This window comes from Chiloscyllium plagiosum, unplaced genomic scaffold (genome assembly GCF_037043375.1).
Source record: "Chiloscyllium plagiosum isolate Xiang-an unplaced genomic scaffold, Cpla_swu_hap1 HiC_scaffold_21, whole genome shotgun sequence".
NCBI classification, from domain to species: Eukaryota; Metazoa; Chordata; class Chondrichthyes; order Orectolobiformes; family Hemiscylliidae; genus Chiloscyllium; species Chiloscyllium plagiosum.
Window position 1 is genome coordinate 7,303,087 of NW_028270159.1, and position 22,972 is coordinate 7,326,058.

Consider the following 22,972-nt stretch of genomic DNA (forward strand, 5'->3'; position numbering starts at 1 on the left):
TACCCATCCAAGCAAGTGGGAAGCATTCCATCACATTCTTGACTTGTGCCTTGTAGATGGGGAGTCAGGAAGTGAGTTACCCGCCACAGTATTCCTAGCCTGTGAGCATTTATATGTTTGGTCCAGTTGAGTTTCTGTTCAATGGTCACCCCCCAGAATGTTGATAATGGAGGATTCAGAGATGGTAATACCATTAAACATAACGGGGTGGGAATTAGATTGGAGACTTCATTGCCTGCCACTTGTGTACTGCAGATGTTCCTTCCCACTTGTCAGACGAAGTCTGGATATTGTCCAGATATTGTTGCATTTGAACACAGACTGCTTTGAATGTTGTGCAATCATTAATGAATATCCCAACTTCTAACTTTATGACGGTTATATCTATCATGAGGAACTCCTGCAGAAATGTCTTGGAGCTGAGATGATTGACCCCCAACAAGCACAACTATTTTTCAATGTGTCAGGTGTGACTCCAATTAGCAGTCAGTTTGCCCCTTATTTCCTATGAATTCCAGTTTTGCTAGAGCTCCTTGATGCCACACTTGGTCAATTGTGGCCTTAATGTCGAGGGCTATCACTCTCGCCTCACCTTTGGAATTCAACATATTTGTTCATGTTTGAACCAATGCTACAATGAGATTAGGTGGTGACCCTGGCAGAACCCAAACTGGGCAAGTTACAAATGTAGATGATGTGTTGCGTTATAGGCCTCTGACAATTAATATGGATTTTCCCTCTCACATCTACTCTGGAGCTTCACGTACCTTTGTCTCTGTCTTCTCCCTTCAGATTGCTCTTGCTTGTAGCTGACTCCCCAGCATCAGAATGTTTAATGAGATTATCATCATTTTCACTGTTGAAAGAAGAATTTAACTTTGTTCAAAGTTAATTCAACAACAAATACGGACACCAGTAGACCACTGACAGTAACCCCATATTTTGCTTCCATGTAACAATATCTAGACATGCCAGGTAATTACAAATCCAATCGCAATGTGGCCCAACATAAGTAAGACTCAAAGAGTTCAAGTGCACTTCCTTTTAAAGATGGGAGTGGAGGACTGTTTCACAAGATTCAAATAGTACATTCCAATAATGTTGACATATAAAGCTTGGAATATTTATCTCTAGTAGAAGCAAAAAACAAGGTGAGACAAAAAGAAAGAAAAGTGCTGCATGCTCCCTCATTTTTCCACTAGAAACAATTATAGACCAAGTTGTATTCACAAATTAGGTTTGCTGTGGCTCAGCTGACTTTCTCATTCTTGCTAGGAGTCAAAAGGTCTGAGTTCAAATTGTATTCAAAAACCTGAACACACATAGTTCAGTTCAGTACTGAGGGTGACCTGCACTATTAGAGTTGTTGACTTTTGGATGAAAAATTGAACAAAACCCCTACGTCCCCTCTCAAATGGTTGTAAAAGATCTCATGACATTGCTTTGAAAAGGAACAGGGACCTATCCCTCATATCTTGGCCAACCTTTTAACCACCAAATCAGTATTTCTCTAACTCTTTCATGATGGTGTTAGAAACAAATTCTTTTCCTGTTCTCATGTTTGCGTATCAATTTCTGTCTTGGTACACTTCTGTGAAGCACCTTGCTATATTTTACTACTTTAAAAAGGTGCTAAATGCAAGTTGCTGCTGTGGTTAAAGGACATGTTCTAGGAGATGTGGGTACAGCTCATCTTATCTGCAAGCATATAAAGGTAATGAAAGAAACCATATTGTCATTTTTGTTTCAAACGTAATTCTACTTCAGCAGAATTTATAACCAATATTATAATAATTATTCTTTAAATCTGGTCATAACATACAGTTCTAAAAACATACACACTTTCATTATTTCATTCTTGAATTACAAATCTAGGAATAAGGTCATTAACACAAAGCTTAAACTGTGCGGCACAAACATGCCCCTTTGAACACTTTGAATTCTCGAAACTCTCAAATCGAACCGTTAGCAAGCAAAACATTATCGAGGACTGTCACCTTACTTCACAGGGTCACACAGATAGTCCCTTGTTTCCAAGATGTTAATCCTACACTTTGCAATTGGAGCAAAAGATAATGATTTTGGGTCTTTCAAATCACTCGAGGTCCTCAAGGAAGCTGTTTTACTCACAACTAATTGCAAGGTTCTAGGGCAACTTATAAAGGGCAGGCAATTGCTTGATCACTCTTGAATCTAAACAGAATGGTACAATGTTTGGAACACAATCATTCCTGGAAAAAGGTTTTGCATGAAGGTCGAACTGCTGAGATACAGATCACTTCATTTTTATTTAAATTTTAAAAGACACTTCAGTGAAAGAAGTCTCTGGAGTATAGTTGAATAGATTCACCACTAACCCAAAGAGTGGAGCCTGGTTTCAGCAGTGCAGTTAAGATAATCACTTAGGCCCAAATTTTGACCATAACAAAAATCCTAAGTCTCCCATGAACCCACTTTTGCGAGGCGTGAGCCCTGATTCGTACGTGGTGGGGGTCCCAATGCACATAATGCCTGGGATAGGAAATGGGAATGCAGCAGCTTTGTTCTCAAATGACAGTTGTTAGACTTGGACCGGCTGACATAGTGTACAGAGAAAAAAAAATTAGGGCTGATTTTATGGAGAGAGGAAAGAGGAGAGTCAGGTGAAGATAAAAGTTTAGCACCTTTACAATAACCCCTGTGTACAGATTTATTAGAAAATATTTTAAGGAATATGGCCTACAGGTGGAATTAGGTTACAAATCAACATGATTTGGGCAGCACGTTGGCACAGTGGTTAGCACTGCTGCCTCACAGCACCAGAGGCCCAGGTTCAGTTCCCGCCTCAGGTGACTGACTGTGTAGTTTGTACATTTGCCCCGTGTCTGCGTGGGTTTCCTCCGGGTGCTCCGGTTTCCTCCCACAGTCCAAAGACGTGCAGGTTAGGTGAATTGGCCATGCTAAATTGCCCGTAGTGTTAGGTGAAGGGGTAATTGTAAGAGAATGGGTCTGGGTGGGTTGCGCTTCGGTGTGGACTTGTTGGGTCGAAGGGCCTGTTTCCACACTGTAATTAATCTAATCTAAGTGAATGGCAAAACAGATTAATATGGCTAAATGGCCAAGTGCAGCTTCTATGATGCCCACTATTCATGTTTTCATCTGAAGAGTAGGCATTCCTGCCAACCAGTGTACCAGGTGGTGTCCAAGTATGATCATTACCTCAGGGACAGATCGAATAAACAAACAAACTGAAAATAAAAACTTGCTAATACCTCTCAAGTCTTCTCCTTTTTGCATCTGGTTCATCAGTTTGTGAAGAGTCTTCAGTTTTCGGAGATGCAGAGCCAGCTGCATCTTTTGCATTGGCAGGTTTATTGCCTGATCAGAACAAATTATTTCATTTAAAATACAACTGAGACTTGCTTACTCTATCAAATTAGTAGGATCTCAAAAAATGTTATCTCAACCATGTTATCATTGAGTACAGTCTGGCAGGGATGCCAGAGACCAAACTGAAACAAGGGAATAGGTGATGGTTCTATGTTAATTAAAGGATAATGGGGTGTGAACGCGATTGGGGTGAATTCGATTGGGTGAATACAAAGAATAAGTAAATCAGTGTTGAAGTTTTTGATGCGTGCACATAAGAAACAATATATGTCTTGACTTTTTCGAACCAAAACTGAACTTTTGATATTCAACAATCAGCACTAATCTCCATGGCTCCTACATGTTTGGGTTTGAAATGTTGAGATGACATGCTTACAACTGTAGTAAAATAGTTTCAGATGCAGCAACGAGTATGACAACTTCAAAATATAAATATGATGACAAGTGTAACGGTGAAGCAGGAAATCAAATGTTAATGAGTTCTATAATTTGGAGATGCTCTTGCTATTTAAGCCTGCTATTACACTGCAGACGTTATAGTAGAACAGATTCAATAAAAGAGGGGGTAAAGCAAAGAGAAGTGAGGAGAAAGGTCACTGTGGACTTCTCATAACATTCTTAGAGGAATACTCCTCAAAAGAAATTATCAATGATATAAAATATTCATACATGCATGATGTTTGCAACACTTTGAAAAGACAAAAACTACAGGAATTAGTAATTACAAACAAATTATAAGCTCAAAAGAATCACATCTTTTGAGCTTCATAAAATGTCTGAAATATTCTAGACAGAGCTGATAAATGCTAATGCAGTAACTACTTCGGGAGGTGATAAGATATATTAAGGCACGAGAATTACTCTGGGCAGTTCACCATCTTCCAAAACAAAATGACACTCAGCAGTCCAATAGTTCTTGCATGTTCAGCACTAAGCAATAGTATACTCACCATGGACCTCAAAGTCATGTGAAAGAATGACGCACAAGAACAGCAATAGTGAACAAATCAACTCAAACAGAAAGTCAGTTAGCTCTGAGCATGCACCCCATCCCTTTCCCAATTCTGACTGCATCCTCAAAAACATTAAACTGGAAAAGATACTGACAGTAGCATATTAAATAGGAATCTTCACTTGCAGAACCTTAATTTGAAGGGATGAAATTGCAATTGGTCTTCACATAAAAGTCATTAATAAATTTCAAAAATAGTAAATAATTAAGTGGTAAAAGGGGGACAAAATAAAGATCATAACTATCACTAGTAAAAAACTAATGGGGCTAAAAGCCAATAGGTCCCTATAGACTCACTGGCATGTACCTAGGATATTGAAGGAAGTAGATACAGAGATTGTGGATGCACTCATCTACCTTAGATTATGGAAAAGCCCCACAGGATTGGAAAACTGCCAAATTAACACCTTTATTCAAAAAAGGTAAGACAAAATAAAGTTGATTATAAGCCAGTTAGCTTAACATCTCTTACTGGGAAAAATGTTAGAGGCTATTATAAAGGACGTAATAGCAGAACATATAGAAATACATTATATAGTCAAGCACAGTCAGCTTGGCTTCACAAGGGGAAATAATGCCTGACAAATTTACCAGAATTGAAGAGATAACAAGTAGAATAAATACAGGGGAACCAAAAGATGTAAAATATTTGAAAACTGAAAGACTACCGCTTAATAAGATAACAGCCCATCATGTTGGGGTTAGTACACCAGCATGATTGAAGATTGGATAATTCATTGGAATTAGAGTTGGCATAAGGGTGGCATTTTTACTGTAGATACAGGAATGCGATTGTAATTATTGGGGTCACAATTATTTACAACATATATTAATGACCTGAAATGAATGTACTCTAGGCAAGTTTGGATATATCACAAAAGTAGATAGGAAGTCAAGCGATGAGGATAACACAAAGGGTCTGCAGAGAAATACAGAAGGGTTAAGTGAATGGGCAAAAACTTTGCAGATGGAACATAAGGTGGAGAACATGTGAGGCCATTCACTACAGCGGGAATAGAGGAGCTGAATATTATTTAATTGGAGAAAGACTGCTGAGAGCTGCAGAGGGACTTGGGAGCTATTGTGCATAAATCACAGAAAGCTGGCATAAAAATTCAGTAATAATGGAGACAAATGGAATGCTGGCCTTTATTTTATTGGGAATGGAATATAAAAGTAGAAAGTGCTGCTGAAACTGTAAAACGTACATGTTAGACCACACTTAAAATACTGTAAATAGATTTAACTCCTTTATTTAAGAATAGATGCACTTGCACTGAAAACAGTCCAGAGACTGTTCACTAGATTTATCACAAATATAGAGGGATTTTCTCATGTGGAGAGGGACTTGAGTCAGTTGAACCTGAACTCATTGAAATTTAAAAGAATGAGAAGTGACCTTATTGAAACATTTAAGATTCTTAGAGGGGCTTGATTAGGTACATGTGCAAAGGTTCATTTCCCCTCAGATTCTTGACCAGAGACCATAATCTCAGATTAAGGGATTAGGATAGAGGTAAAGAAGAATTCCTTCTCTCAGAGAGGCTAGACTGTTAAATATATTCAAGGCTGAGACAGATAAAACCTTAAACCAATAAGGCAATTGGGGAAAGCTCAGGAAAATGTAGTTGAGGATTATCAGATCATCCACAATTTCATTGGTTTACTTCTGCTCCTATGTCTTATGGTAAATACAACTGACTGTATTATATGAATGGAAATAAAGACTAGCTAGTTTATCCAAGGTGCGCTATTCTGCAACGATTTAATTCCGCACACCATTAGCCCCATTCATCAGCAAGCAATCCCCTGCAATGTATATGTATACCTATCCACATAAAATGAGCCACAACACCTAAACTATCTGAAATCCACCATGAACTTTGTAGGCGTACTTATAGAAAAGACCAAGATTTTAGGTTAGCAAATATACACAGCCAAAAGCTTAGAAGGAGAAAATATATTTGCTTTGCCTTTCTATTTCCCTTACAGTTCCAGGTTTTTGAATTACAAATGGTACTGTCATTTTTCTTAATTTTGCATACTTAGTACCTGCCGCTTCCTCGTTGATTTTATTAGCATCATGCTGTTCATCCATTTTTGCTCGGAATGGCTCTCGTGGTGGATAGCGGTCTCTTCTCATATCATGCATTCTCTTAAAATCCTGCATGAGAAAATAAATTTGAATTCAGCATAATAAAGTCAAGACCAAAACTAAACCATGAGCTCAGACATCATATAGAAACATTTTTCCACATGGAAGATGAAGCTGTGGTAATAGCTCACCCAGAGACAATGTCGCTGGCTGACCTGACACATAAGAGTTCTGAACAACAGACTGAGAAAGAAAAGGATTTTAATTGGAGCCAAATAGCTCTCCAATCCCAAAGGTGCTAGTCTAATCATGCATTCACATGGCAATTAGAGTTGGTATCAAGACAGCAGTTTAGCAGTTAATATCGTCACTCCAATGTTGCCTGTCAAGATGACAGCATCTGTGTGAACAACCTCGCAATGGTAACACATTTGCATCCTGACTGCCTGACAGCGATACATTGTTTCTGTTAACATCTGATAATAGAATGTGCCAAAAAGGGAGGTGGTGACATAATGGTATTGTCACTAATCTAGCAATTACAAAACCACAGAGTGAAGTTCTGGTGAGATGGATTCAAATCCCACCATCGTAAATGGTGAAATTTGAATTCAATTAGGTCTGAAAATAATTACTAAAAAACAGCATGATGTAAAGATAACAATCTCTTCATCAATGTCAGCAAAACGAAGGAGCTGGTCATTGACTTCAGGAAGCGGAGTGCAGGGCATACCCCTGTCTGTATCAATGGTGCTGAGGTGAAGATGGCCAACAGCGCCAAGTTCCTGGGAGTGACGATCACTAACAATCTATCCTGGTGCAGCCACATTGACTCTGCAGTCAAGAAAGCACAGCATCACCTCTACTTCCTCAGGAGGCTAAGGAAATTCAGCATGTCCATAAAGACTCTTAGAAATTTTTATAGGCGCATCATAGAAAATGTGCTATCTGGATACATCACAGTGTGGTACGGCAACTGCTCTTCCAAGATTGAAAGAAACTGTAGAGTTGAGAACATAGCCCAGCCCATCACGCCAACCAGCCTTCTATCCATTGATTTCATCTATACTTGCTGCATTGGGAAAACAATCAAGATAATCAAAGACTCCTCCCACTCCAGTTATACTCTCTTCCACCATCTACCATCAAAGAAAATACACAAATGTTTGTATAGACATATAAAGAGATTTAAAAACAGATTGTTCCCAAGTGTTATTAGACTTTTGAATCAACCTCTTTAATGACAATGTTGACCTTTCCTGGCAGCTATAACACTGTATCCTGCACTCTATTCTGTTCCCCTAATGCACTTGTATAGTACCATCTGTCTGTAAAGCACGCAAGACAAGGCTTTTCACTGTACCTTGGTACGCAAAACAGTAATAAATCAAATCAAACGTTTCTATGCACCTCTTACTCAGTCAGTGCCAACTGTGTATGGGGAGTGATATTGTCAAAGCTCAAACCAAAATCAAATATCAAAAGTTAGTCAAACAGGGGAAGGCCTGTTCAAAGTATTCTGTAGGGATGCAAAAATGTAAGTTTCATTAGCAGTGCAAATTACCCATTCCTACATATCCTTCTCTTTGAACCACAGCTGTCTGTGAGACGGGGTGGGGGGGGGAGGAGGTCTCCCGTAATACTGTAACGTAAATTTCAGGAAAGTGACCCAGTGACAATGTAGGCACGACGCTTTATGTACAAGTCAGGATCGAGATATGATTTGGAGAGACACTTGAGGTGATAATATACCCAAACACATCTATTGCATTTATTCTTCTGGACTGTGGAGCATATGAATTTTCTGGGGTGGGGCAAGGACTGCATTTGAAAATATATTCCAATATATTTTACAGAACACAACAGAGCTCATCGGTCTTTCATTCAGACATTTATGAAGATGCATAGTCATATCTCTTCAGGCACTTGGTAGTCCAACCTTTGCAATGGAAAAACAGTTTCCATTCCTCCAGCTTAGTTCATTTCTTACAGTGACTGCCCGGAGATTATTCACTGCACTAACGTACTTGTTGAGAATCTTCTGTCTAGATTAGTATTATCCAAGGTAGTTAACTCCTTGGCCATTTATTTGGATACAAACCTAAATTTTTATATAGAAAAAAACAGTCACACTTTTATTAGTATTTTTTTTTGTCTGGACAATCTCCATTTCTTTCACATTAGCCTATTTAAATTCTATGCTGCAGCTTTCCCACTTGGAACATCTCATTCATGCCACTGAACCGAGATTCCACTTACTTTGTTAAATCTTCGGTGATGTTGCTGGAACAATTGGTTCCCAAATCTAATGCGAGGTGTCTGGAGCTGGATGCCAAGGGGAGGGGTGCCCAGGATTGATGCTCGGGGTCCTGGTGAGAAAAATGGCTGAAGACCTGGGGCAGTCATGCTGTAACCATGAAGACTACCTGTAAAATTTGATACTTATGAGAATCAGATTTAATAAACAGAATCCATTACAATGCTGTCTACCACATTAGATGTAGACACAATTCACATCGACTCTTAGCAAAAGCTTAACAATTATAATTAAAAATTGTTAATTTTTTTTCTAAGTTCTTTCCACTATAACTCTTAATGCAGAAAATGCATTTTGGTGAAAAAAACCATACCTTAACAATAAAATTTGGAGGAACTGTGTTGGACTGGGGTGGACAAAGTTAAAAATCACACAACACCAGGTTATGGTCCAACAGGTTTATTTGGAAGCACTAGCTTTCAAAGCAGTGCATCTTCATCAGGTGCTTGTGGAACAGGACCATAAGACGCAGAATTTATAGCTGTAAATTCTGTGTCTTATGGTCCTGCTCCACAACCACCTGATGAAGAAGCAGCACTTCGAAAGCTAGTGCTCCCAAATAAACCTGTTGAACTATAATCTGGTGTTGTGTGATTTTTAAGTTTAACAATAAGAGTTAATAAGAATTAACAATGACAGTTAAACTTATCTACAAATCAAAAAGGATTTAAACTAAACAGTTCTGAAATATGTTCTTTTGATCAAGGCAACATGAAGGATGAAATAGATGCAAATCTACAGAACTATCCAATCAAATATGTCTAGTATCAAAAAATAGTGTCAGGTAAAAATAAAATTGAGAAAATCTGGGTTTGAAAAAGCAAAAGGAATAATGAGAAAAGACTGGCAGCTAGCAAATGAATAGCAAGAGGTGGGTAAAAGGAGTGTGGCTGATTAGGACTGATTAAAAAAGTGGAGACAGGAGGCAAGTGTCAAACAAATACTCTGCATCTGTCTTTGCCAAAGAGAGAGATGCTACTCACTCCAATGCAGCAGAGGAGGAAACTCAGTCACAAGATTGATAAAAGTGACATGGCAGATGTGTTGAATAGACTGTTGACAATGCATCAGGACCAGATGAGAATGATATCTGGTCAGAGGCTCAGTGTGGACTGTTTGGGCTGAAGGGCCTGTTTCCATACTGTAGGGAATCTAATCTAATCTCATATCAAGGATTTTGAATGAGTAGAAATTGCAGGGAACTGGCTAGACCTCGAGGAGATGCCAGAAGACTGGAAGATTGCAAATATCTGTATCACAGTCTTGCTCAAGAAAGGTTGTAATGATTAGCCCAGTAATCACAGACCGGTCAATTTAACTTCAGTGGGGGGGAAATTTCGGGAGATAATTATTTGGAATAGAATTACTAGTTACATGGAAAGAGGTGGTTGATTAAAAAGAGTCATCCTGGATTTCTAAAGGGGAAATCACATTCATCTAACTTGCTGGCACTTTCTGAAGCAGTAACAAAAAGGCTCAATGAGGGTAATGCTGCTGATGTGATATTCATGGATTTCCAGAAGACATTTGAAATGGTACCATACAACAGACCTGTGAAGAAAGTTATAGGTCATGGAACAAAAGGAAAGGTAACAGTATGGATACAAAACGAACTGAGTGAGCAGGAAACACAGTAATGACCAATAGATATTTTTCAGGCTGGAGGAAGATTTGTAGCGCAATTCCCAAGGGATTGATTTTAGGATCTTTGCTCTTCCTGATAACCTCAACCTTGGTATGCTGGGGGCAATTTTAAAATTTGTATTTAACAAAACTTGGTAGATACGTAAATCATCAGGAGGGTAGTGTAGAATTCCAGAAGAAACAAAGACAATTTCTTGGAATGGGCATAGTTGGTGGATGAGTTTCAATGCAAAGACGTATGAAGTGATGCATTTTGGTAGGAAAAGCATTGAAAGACAATATAAAATAGGAAGTACAATTCTAAAGGGTAATGCAGAAGCAGAGAGACTAGGATGGAAATACGCACATCACTGAAAGTGACAAGAGAGGTAGAGAGCGCAGTAAGGAAAGCATATGGTGTCCTCAGCTTTATTAACAGTGGTGTAGAGTACAATGTTGAATTTCTATGTGACACTTGTTAGACGTCAACTTGAGTACATAATATAGGAAGCGTGTGTATAATGTTTAAAGATTACATGAGAATATCTCTCGACATTAATGTAATATTATGGGTTAAACTGCAGTCTTTGAGTGGGGACGACCATCATGAAAGACTACGGATGACCATCCATTGTAATTCACAATTCATTTAGACAGTCATTTGCTAATACTCTCCTGCTATTGGCAAGTTAAACTATCATTCAATCTCTTTCATTCAGAAATGCTTTCTGGCCAGAGTTAAGTGGCACCTGCATCGTCTTGGGAAATCACTGAGTCAGGAAATTGTCTGCATAATGATTCACAGGACTGGGGCATTAGCATTTGCATTATCTCAGAGGATGATCTCATCCTACCATTGTACCTGGGGTAATGTGACTGTGAGTAACTCACGGTTGTCTTGAGTGGCATGTAACTGTGGGAAAGACCTGTAAAAGGGGATGTGTTTTCTTTGTTCAGGGCTTCACGCGCCTGCAAGGAGGGTCACCTGGCATGTACAAGCTTTAATAAACTTTAACTGTTTGCAGAAGTTAGTGCGTGCGAATTGTATCTTGCATGCAAAACCTCGAGAAAAGCACCTAACATATGGTGACAGCAGTGGGATCCCAAAATACATGGAGCTTCCAGGTGAACTGAATAAGCGATCATCTGAGTGTTGGTTGTGTGAGGCGGATGGGCCCACAAGGTAAGCTTCACCTTGATTTCTGTCTAAATCTACCATTGAGATGACCCCCTCATCTCCTGGGACTCGGTGGTGACGGAATCTTTGAGGTAACTCGCATACTTGCACAGAGTCACTTTGCGCGAAGCTGGGTTTTAAAAGAGTTTTAGAAAGGGATGAATTGGGGTTACAGTCCCCACAGTTAAATCGGGGTTAAGAGTCCCAGGGGTGAATCAGAGTTAGAGTCCCAGACCTGAAAAGGGGTTAGAGTCCCCAGGTAAAAAGGAGTTTAAAGTCCTCTAGGGAAAAAGGATTTTAACATCCTCCAGGGAAGAAGTTTAAAATCCTCTAGTGGCGAGATTTGAGGCACCAGAGTAAAATAAAGCTAGAATTTGATACTTCTTACAATTGTTGCCTTTGTCCCCCACACCGCCCCTTACAAGTACTCTGAGACAACAGGGCATCACTGGGAGAAGGGGAAGAAAGTGGAGCCGGTCCACTCGGGTCCCGACAGTAAAATGCATTGACTGCTGGGGAAGCTTTGTCTGAATTTTTGTGCTGTGAACTTGACTCTGCAAGTCTTTGTTCTGGGGGAAGAGTGGCTTGGACTGCGATGCAATGTGTTCCACCGTGAAGCTTTTCTCTTTAAGGGTATGATTTTGTTGTGAAGGTACGACTGGTCTTTCTTTCCTTCGAGGCCTCATCTGGTAGTCAGGTGGCGTTCCTCGGTCCTGTGAAGTGAGGATGTTTTAGTGATGTTTTTGTGTTCGCGTGCCAGGCGTTGTGGGTTGCACGAAACTTTGGGAATCTTGGACTAATGCCGGTGTGTTTTTTTTTGTGCCATGGCGGTTGATTCAGAGTCTGTGGAAGTGATTTATTTTTGTCCGATTCTGATGTGGATCTTTTGGGGCCACCTCCTCCATTTTTTTGACTCGTTTTCCATTTCATGGATCATCATCAGGTGAATTGAAGGGGTTCTCAAATGTGAGTGTTTTTCTCCCGTATTGAAATGAGAAGAATTCTGACCAGAGGCTCTTTGAAAAAAAAAAATCGAGAAACGCTGAAATTAAGGTTGTACTCGTACTTGAGTCGAGAAGGGGAAGTTTCAATATAAATTGTGCTATACTGAGAGTGTTCAATATTTAAATATTTTGGTTTGTTAAAATACTGGTTCAGAAAATCCTTTTAAGTAACTGTTTTGCTTTGTTTGAATCAGTAACTGAGTTCAATGTGTTTTGTGGACTGTGTAATAGTGCAGATTTTTGTTTCTACACTGAAATTGTATAACATGATGTACTTTCTAAAATTATCAAACTTGTAACTTTAAGCCCCAGTTTGTTTGAAATTCTACAATGCCTGTTACAAAGAACAGTTGGGTCAGTGATCATGCTTTAGCCAGATGAGAGCATTATATTAAAATATCTTTGCTGCTGTGTTTTTAATGCAGAGTGTTCACAAAAAGAAGAGTGCATTTTTAATTTGATGTTTCGTTAAGATTTTAGAGAATATTAGAACTCGAGGCTGAGTTGTTTAAATTCTGCTAATTATTAAGGCTGCATTGGCCCCCTTCATATTGCAAACTCTAAGAATGTTGATCTCTACCAAAGTTGCCACTGTAATTCCGACTGGTTTATTCGGGAAGTTTCTATTGGAGAACATATTTTAATATATTCTGCATTTGTTTCCCGCAAATATTTGAGATTTAAATCTGAACTGAAACTGCCTCTTAAATGGCTAGAGCACAGGAAACATGTTATTGATTTCTTGCTGTTCTAGATTTTAGAAATACTTTTCCAGGCAGCTTTCACATTAACCAAGTATTAATTTGTTAAAGCAAAATAATTTTTGAACCACCTGAATGGGGTCCCGAGGGTTTGATTTTAGGACCACTGACCATTGTTTAGAAATGACTGAATTGTTTAGCCAGTACAATTAAGAAGTTTATGGATTGTATAAAACTTGATAATGTCAAATAATGAACACACTTCAAGAATTCAAAAAAAGGTTAAGTAGGCAGACACAATTTAGTGTAGTTAAAGGTGTGACTGTCTTCATACTGTTAACCACCTTGGCAAGGAAGGAATGAGAGAGGAAATACAACATCAGCTAACATCTTCTTGAGAGTTTCTCCATTCAGAGGTAAAGCATGCCTTCGGACCACCGCCCACCCTTCCACATCCTGATCCAAAGGATCAATCAGCTTCCCAGTCATGAGCATGGAAAGTGAAGGAGCTAACAATGCTTTTTGTCAGTAGCCTTCCTATGGACATTGACCTATGTGAGCTTTACCTTGTCTTTTGAGCATTTAATTGAAATGAAGGTTCACTGATCAAACTAACATCACAACAGCCAGTTGGATTTGTTACATTTAAAACAGAGTGGGGGAAAGCAGCAAAGAATGCTGCGTTCACCTATGCTGCTGCTGCAGCCGCTGCACTGAATGCTCAGATGCACTGGTATCCTCCTTCTGAAGCATCTCTGCAAGGAGGCCAGTTTTGTTAAATATTTAACTGCGCTTACCCAAGAATTCAGATTTCTCCATGGAGTAATGCAGAAGGGCAGACTGAATTTTGTTTTCAGGTTAGACTTTATTGAAGGAGACTTTGGAGAACTGGCTCGATTCCACTTGGCTTGGAGGGAGTGGAGGGCTCTCTAAGGGTCCCATTTCAAACAGGTATGCTGTTTTGGAAAATGTAGGGGGTGATGGATTCTCAGGGGAACGTAGCACGAACAGCCAAGTTTCTGGTATTGAGTCTGGCTCTAATGCAACGAGGGGTACGTCGGCTTCCAAGAGATCAGTTGTGTTATGGGATTCTCTAGTCTGAAGCACAGACAGACATTTCTGTGGCCAGCAGCAAAAAAGCAGAGTGGTGTGTTGCTTCCCTGGTACCAGGATCAAGGATGTCTCAAAGGGTGCAGAATGTTCACACATGGGAGAGGGGCCAGCAGGAGGTCATTGTCCACATTGGAACCTACGACATTGGAAGAGAAAAGGTTGAGACTCTGAAGGGAAATTACACAGAGTTAGGGAGAAATTTAAAAAGGAGGTCCTTAAGGGTAGTAATATCTGGATTACTCCCAGTGCTACGAGCTAGTGAGGGCAGGAATAAGAGGATAGAGCAGATGAATGCATGGCTGAGGAGCTAGTGTATGGGAGAAGTATTCACACTTTTAGATCATTGGGATCTCTTTTGGGGTAGAAGTGACCTGTACAAGGAGGACGGATTGCACCTAAATTGGAAGGGGACTAATATACTGGCAGGGAAATTTGCTAGAACTGCTTGGGAGGATTTAAACTAGTAAGGTGGGGGGGTGGGACCCAGGGAGATAGTGAGGAAAGAGATCGATCTGAGACAGGTACAGCTGAGAACAAAAGTGAGTCAAACAGTCAGGGCAGGCAGGGACAAGGTAGGACTAATAAATTAAACTGCATTTATTTCAATGCAAGGAGCCTAACAGGGAAGGCAGATGAACTCAGGGCATGGTTAGGAACATGGGACTGGGATATCATAGCAATTACAGAAACATGATTCAGGGATGGGCAGAACTGGCAGCTTAATGTTCCAGGATACAAATGCTACAGGAAGGATAGAAAGGGAGGCTAGAGAGGAGGGGGAGTGGCATTTTTGATAAGGCATAGCATTACAGCTGTGCTGAGGGAGGATATTCCTGGAAATACATCCAGGGAAGTTATTTGGGTGGAACTGAGAAATAAGAAAGGGATGATCACCTTATTGGAATTGTATTATAGACCCCCCAATAGTCAGAGGGAAATTGAGAAACAAACTTGTAAGGAGATCTCAGCTATCTGTAAGAATAACAGGGTGGTTACGGTAGGGGATTTTAACTTTCCAAACATCGACTAGGACTGCCATAGTGTTAAAGGTTTAGATGGAGAGGAATTTCTTAACTGTGTACAAGACAATTTTCTGATTCAGTATGTGGATGTACCTACTAGAGAAGGTGCAAAACATGACTTACTCTTGGGAAATAAGGCAGGGCAGGTGAGTGAGGTCTCAGTGGGGGAGCACTTTGGGGCCAGTGACCATAATTCTATTCGTTTTAAAACAGTGATGGAAAAGGATAGACCAGATCTAAAAGTTGAAGTTCTAAAATGGAGAAAGCCCAATTTTGACAGTATTAGGCAAGAACTTTCAAAAGCTGATTGGAGGCAGATGCTCGCAGGTAAAGAGACGGCTGGAAAATGGGAAGCCTTCAGAAATGAGATAACAAGAATCCAGAGAAAGCATATTCCTGTCAGGGTGAAAGGAAAGGCTGGTAGGTATAGGGAATGCTGGATAACTAAAGAAATTGAGGGTTTGGTTAAGAAAAAGAAGGAAGCATATGTCAGATATAGACAGGATAGATCGAGTGAATCCTTAGAAGAGTAGAAAGAAAGTAGGAGTATACTAAAGAGGGAAATCAGGAGGGCAAAATGGGGACATGAGATAGCTTTGGCAAATAGAATTTAGGAGAATCCAAAGGGTTTTTACAAATATATTAAGGACAAAAGGGTAACTAGGGAGTGAATAGGGCCCCTCAAAGATCAGCAAGGTGGCCTTTGTGTGGAGCTGCAGAAAATGGGGAAGATACTAAATGAATATTTTGCATCAGTATTTATTGTGGAAAAGGATATGGAAGATATAGATTGTAGGGAAATAGATGGTGACATCTTGCAAAAATGTCCAGAATACAGAGGAGGAAGTGCTCGATGTCTTGAAACGGTTAAAAGTGGATAAATCCCCAGGACCTGATCAGGTGTACCCGAGAACTCTGTGGGAAGCTAGAGAAGTGATTGCTGGGCCTCTTACTGAGATATTTGTATCATTGATAGTCACAGGTGAAGTGCCGGAAGACTGGAGGTTCGCAAACGTGGTGCCACTGTTAATGAAGGGTGGTAAAGACAAGCCAGGGAACTATAGACCGGTGAGGCTGACCTCGGCGGTGGGCAAGTTGGTGGAGGGAATCCTGAGGGACAGGACGTATATGTATTTGGAAAGGCAAGGACTGATTTGGGATAGTCAACATGGCTTTGTGCGTGGGAAATCATGTCTCACAAACCTGGTTGAGTTTTTTGAAGAAGTAACAAAGAGGATTGATGAGGGCAGAGCAGTAGATGTGATCAATATGGACTTCAGTAAGGCGTTTGACAAGGTTCCCATGAGAGACCGATTCAAAGTTTGTGAGAAGATTTGTAGCTCGGGTGCTCGTTGTTGTGTTCGCCGAGCTGGGAATTTGTGTTGCAGATGTTTCATCCTCTGTCTAGGTTCTATCAACAAACACATCGACCTGGACCCAATATACCGGCCACTGCAGTGGACAGCTGGAACTGACAACTGGAAGTGGCAGAGACAAACCACTATAAATGCTGGAGGAAACATCACAAAAGTGCTTCACAGGAGGCTCTCAAGCACTGAGAATGTCACCTAGACAGGTGACTGATTAGCAAGGTTAGATCTCATGGAATACAGGGAGAACTAGCCATTTGAATACAGAACTGGCTCAAAAGGTAGAAGACAGAGGGTTGTGGTGGAGGGTTGTTTTTTAGACTGGAGGCCTGTGACCAGTGGAGTGCCACAAGGATCAGTGCTGGGCCCTCTACTTTTTGTCATTTACATAAATGATTTGGATGCGAGCATAAGAGGTACAGTTAGTAAGTTTGCAGATGACACCAAAATTGGAGGTGTAGTGGACAGTGAAGAGGGTTACCTCAGATTACAACAGGATCTGGACCAGAAGGGCCAATGGGCTGAGAAGTGGCTGATGGAGTTTAATTCAGATAAATGCGAGATGCTGCATTTTGGGAAAGAAAATCTTAGCAGGACTTATACACTTAATGGTAAGATCCTAGGCAGTGTTGCTGAACAAAGAGACCTTGGAGTGCATGTTCATAGCTCCTTGAAAGTGGAGTCGCAGGTAGATACGATAGTGAAGAAGGCGTTTGGTATGCTTTCCTTTATTGGTCAGAGTATTGAGTACAGGAGTTGGGAAGTCATGTTGCAGCTGTACAGGACATTGGTTAGGCCACTGTTGGAATATTGCATGAAATTCTGGTCTCCTTCCTATCGGAAAGATGTTGTGAAACTTGAAAGGGTTCAGAAAAGATTTACAAGGATGTTGCCAGGGTTGGAGGATTTGAGCTTTAGGGAGAGGCTGAACAGGCTGGGGCTGTTTTCCCTGGAGCGTCGGAGGCTGAGGGGTGACCTTATAGAGGTTTACAAAATTATGAGGGGCATGGATAGGATAAATAGACGAAGTCTTTTCCCTGAGGAGTCCAGAACTAGAGGGCATAGGTTTAGGGTGAGAGGGGAAAGATATAAAAGAGACCTAAGGGGCAACTTTTTCACGTAGAGGGTGGTACGTGTATGAAATGAGCTGCCAGAGGATGTGGTGGATGCTGATACAATTGCAACATTTAAGAGGCATTTGGATGGGTATATGAATAGGAAGGGTTTGGAGGGATATGGGCCGGGTGCTGGCAGATGGGACTAGATTGGGTTGGGATATCTGGTCGGCATGGACGTGTTGCACCGAAGGGTCTGTTTCCATGCTGTACATTTCTATGACTGTGGATTTAAGATATTTACTGATGAAGTTTTTCCCCACGTGGGAACATTCTTCAAATTCTATTTACTGCATGGACTAGAAATTTTTTGTTGTTATAATCATTACATGTTGTGTATCAACAACTGCTTCAATACTGGCAGTAAGATTCTTGTGAAAGGTAGCAGTCCCATCTTGATAGTTATCATGGAATGATAAAAGGGAGGAATGTAATGTTAAAAGATTAAATGGGGATATCTCTCTGGACATTAATGTAATATTAAGGGTTAAGCTGCATTGTCTTTGGGGAGGATGACAATCATGAAAGAATGCGAATGACCATCCATTCTAATTAACACTTCATTTAAATAGTCATTTGCCTCTACTCTCCTGCCATTGGCAAGTTAAATTATCAATCTCTTTCATTCAGAAATGTTTTCTGGCCAGAGTTATGTCGCACCTGTATTGTCTTGGGGAATCACTGACTCAGGAAATCGTCTGCATAATGATTCCCCAGGATGAGGGCATTAGCATTTGCATTATCTCTGAAGATGATCTCATCCTGCCATTGTACCTGGGGTAACAGGTGACTGTGAGTAACTAGGGGTTATCTTGAGTGGCATGTGACTGTGGGCGAGTGTCCACAACATCAGAGGCATGGCGGAATGACTTGTATAAAGGGGGGGCGTATTTTCTTTGTTCAGGGCCTCATTTTGACTCGACCTTGCATGACTGCAAGGATGGTTAAAGGGAGTCACCCAGCTTATACAAGCTTTAATAAACTGTGTGTGTGTGTGTACAGTGACTCAGTAGTTAGCGCTGCTGCCTCACAGCACCAGGGTCCCAGGTTCGATTCCACCTCGGGTGACTGTCTATGTGGAGTTTGAACATTCTCCCAGTGTCTGCGTGGGTTTTCTCCGGGTGCTGGTCAGGTGAATTGTCCATGCTAAATTGCCCATAGTGTTAGGTGCATTAGTCGGAGGGATATGGGTCTGGGTGGGTTACTCTTCGGAGGGTCAGTGTGGACTGTTTGGACCAAAGGGCCAGTTTCCACACTGTAGGGAATCTAATCAAAGAAGTGCAAACTGCATCTCATGTGTGAAACCTTCAGAAAAGAACCTAACACATGAACGCATTGGAGAATGCAGAAGCAGTTTACAAGATTGGGATGAGGAACTTCAGTAATGAGGATAGATTGAAGACGTAGGGCCTGTTCCCTTGGAGAAAAGAAGGCCAACTGGGGATATACGAAGTGGTTTTCAAAATCATGAGCGGGCTAGATACAAGTCGATATGGAGAAACTGTTCCCACTCATGAAAGAAATGAGGAAATAGATTTAAAGGGAGCTGCAAAAGAAGCAAGGCTAAAATAAGGAATAACTAGTTGGGCATGGAATGCACTGCTTGGAAATGTGGTACAGATTCTTCTGAGGCATTCAAGAGAGTATTGGATGATTATTTCAATTAGCATCATAGAAATGTAGAGCATGGAAACAGACCCTTCGGTCCAACCCGTCCATGCTGACCAGACATCCCAACCCAATCTAGTCCCACCTGCCAGCACCCGGCCCATATCCCTCCAAACCCTTCCTGTTCATACACCCATCCAAATGCCTCTTAAATGTTGCAATTGTATCAGCCTCCACCACTTCCTTTGGTAGCTCATTCCATAAACGTACCATCCTCTGCGTGAAAAAGTTGCCCCATAGGTCTCTTTTATATCTTTCCCCTCTCACCCTAAACCTATGCCCTCTAGATCTGGACTCCCCAACCACAGGGAAAAGACTTTGCCGATTTATTCTATCCATGCCCCTCATAATTTTGTAAACCTCTATAAGGTCACCCCTCAGCCTCCGCGCTCCAGGGAAAACAGCCCCAGCCTGTTCAGCCTCTCCCTAAAGCTCAAATCCTCCAACCCTGGCAACATCCTTTTAAATCTTTTCTGAACCCTTTCAAGTTTCACAACATCTTTCTGATAGGAAGGAGACCAGAATTGCACGCAATATTCCAACAGTGGCCTAACCAATGTCCTGTACAGTCACAACATGACCTCCCAACTCCTGTACTCAATACTCTGACCAATAAAGGAAAGCATACCAAACGCCACCTTCACTATCCTATTTACCTGCGACTCCACTTTCAAGGAGCTATGAACCTGCACTCCCAAGGTCTCTCTGTTCAGCAACACTGCCTAGGACCTTACCATTAAGTGTATAAGCCCTGCCAAGATTTGCTTTCCCAAAATGCAGCACCTCACATTTATCTGAATTAAACACCATCAGCCACTTCTCAGCCCATTGGCCCTTCTGGTCCAGATCCTGTTGTAATCTGAGGTGATCCTCTTCACTGTCCACTACATCTCCAATTTTGGTGTCATCTGCAAACTTACTAACTGTACCCCTTATGCTCACATCCAAATTATTTATGTAAATGACAAAAAGTAGAGGGCCCAGCATCAATCCTTGTGGCACTCCACTGGTCACAGGCCTCCAGTCTAAAAAACAACCCTCCACCACCACCCTGTCTTCTACCTATGACCCAGTTCTGTATCCAAATGGCTAGTTCTCCCTGTATTCAATGAGATCTAACCTTGCTAATCAGTCATCCATGGGGAACCCTATGACCTTTGTTGCAACTTGCTCTGGTGCTGGCAGAAAAGTTAACATGATCATTCTAAACAGCATGAATTTCAAAATTGGCTGCAGTCACAACAATGCGAGGTCCAAGTGAGTCAAGCAAATCAGGATGTTCAGATGCAGTAAAAAGATCAACATTAAGCTGACTGTGCTGTAACCATTCCCTTTTCTAAAACACGTGCATTATCACACTTGAATTATTATATTCATTCCTGGTTATCACAGTGCAATCGGTTCTGATATAACATGATAGTCTCGTTCTCCTGCAATCTTGCATTATAAGAAAAGCGCGCAATAGCTGTACAATTTAAACACATGGGACCAGAATCACACTATAGCCAAATGGAGGTAAGGAAATCTGGTTAAAGCCAAATTGTGTTGAGGAAACACTAATTATAGCAAAATCCGACTGTGCAAAACAAAAACCGCTATTAAAAGTAAAGTCACCATAGTTCTATAGGGGTGCTCTCTCTTTAGAGACAAACAACTGGCTATGGTTTAACCTGTGGGGCACCAGACCTCAGACGAGGGGAGAGGTTGAGAAAGAAGATCTTCCATGTTGTGAGAATTGAACCCATGCTGTTGGTATCACTCTGCATTGCAAATGGGATGTCCGGCAAACTGAGCTAAGCAATGCCCTATTAAATGCACACAGATGGCAGCAACCAGAATGATAGAAAAGGAGGTAGGGCTTAAATTGTGAGGAGTCAATTGGGCGGATTATCATTAAAAGAAAACACTTAATGATGACCTGATTGTTGTTTCTAGGGTTCCAAAGAACTAGAAAATGTTGACTGAAACAATAAACTCTGACAAAGTTGTTCAAAATTATGAAGGGCTTTAACAGGTATATGTGAAGAAATTTTTCATTCGCAGGATGATCAGTAACCATAGACACAATTTATAGTGATTGGTACAAGAATCAACGGTAATATGAGATAACATCTTTTTATTGCACACAGTGAGTTGTTGTATATTAGAAAGGAGGGCAGAAGAAGATTTAATAATAACAATCGAAAGACTTTGGCAAAATGTTTGAAAGGAAAAATTGGCAGAACCTGCCAAGGAGTGAAACTAGTTAGAGAGCTATACCAAGTACCACTGTTCAAGTGGGCTCTTCTGGGTGAATCATATGGCTTACAACTAATTCACCCATGTCCACCTTGAGATAAACAGGTAACTTTGTACCATTCACTCCCAAAGCTCTTTGATTTGAAGATGGGGAGAGGGTTGAGGGGGAGAGGATTTGGGGGGGGGATTGTCGTCCAGTTCCCCCCACCCCCAACCAGTTGAAGCAAAACGCTCAGAGACACCGTACAGTTTTACCTTCATTTTATTCCAGGCCCTGGAGGGAGATAGAACGATCGCCCATGTGCACAGAGACATGAGTTCACAGTCTTCTCTGGAACAGCAAATTCTTAATAAATTATATAGTCACTTGCAGGGAGGAGCATCCAGATAAGGTTACATACATATTCGTTGATTATAATGGTCACCCAATTAATATCAATAGCAGAGACCAAGCCCTTTACTGTTATACAATGGATGTTCTTAACCTTGTTAACTGGATTCATACAATGGATACTTTTCCTCTTGTTAGCTGACCTTATGTACTGAATGCTTCCAACATTGTTAAATGGCCCTACAGAATGACTGCTTTTCCACCTTGTTAACCCATTACCCTTGCCTCCAGCACCCCATTGTTAACTGCAAATTCTTAGCTGATCTGAGTCCGGCTCAGCTGAACCTCTTGTTTCACAAAACTCTTTCCCTGCCTGCTTATACCCTACACACATTCTCATTCCCTCTCTTTATCATTTCATGATAACCACCGAGATGGCACTACCACCTTTCATCAGACTCTGACAGCCAGTATTTAAGCAAGTTATTGACACACAGCATACAATGACTATAACAACAAAAATTACTAGTCCTTTACAGTAATTAGAGTTTGAAGAATCGTCCCACATGGAAAAAAAATTCACCAGTAAGGTTCTTAAATCCACAGTCCTTAGTGACCACTCCATCCCCTCCAAGTTGAGAGGAAATGAGCCAGTTCTCAAAATCTCATTTAGTAAAGTCCAACCTGAAAACAAAATTCAATCTGTTCTTGCGTCACTCCTCGGAGAAATCTGATTTCTTGGATAAGGGCAGTTAAATGCTTCACAAAACTGACGAGACTTCTATCCCTCCGGAGATGCTTCAGAAGGTGCATACCA

At 40.8% G+C, this 22,972-nt stretch overlaps 2 protein-coding genes across 3 annotated transcripts in view; one reads left to right on the forward strand and one right to left on the reverse strand.

The window, feature by feature from the left end:
- The window catches only part of bbln (bublin coiled coil protein), an 85,219-nt gene that overhangs the window by 47,019 nt on the left and 15,228 nt on the right, over positions 1-22,972 (forward strand). The gene's annotated exons all lie outside the window — the stretch shown is intronic.
- Positions 1-22,972, reverse strand: part of ciz1a (cdkn1a interacting zinc finger protein 1a) — a 70,510-nt gene that overhangs the window by 36,873 nt on the left and 10,665 nt on the right. For both annotated transcript variants that reach the window (XM_043720561.2, XM_043720560.2), the window contains exons 3-6: positions 8,736-8,902; positions 6,434-6,545; positions 3,252-3,357; positions 768-856 (exon numbers count right to left, since the gene is read on the reverse strand). In XM_043720561.2, coding sequence (XP_043576496.2) covers positions 768-856; positions 3,252-3,357; positions 6,434-6,545; positions 8,736-8,902 — 474 coding nt within the window. The remainder of the gene's footprint in view (positions 1-767; positions 857-3,251; positions 3,358-6,433; positions 6,546-8,735; positions 8,903-22,972) is intronic.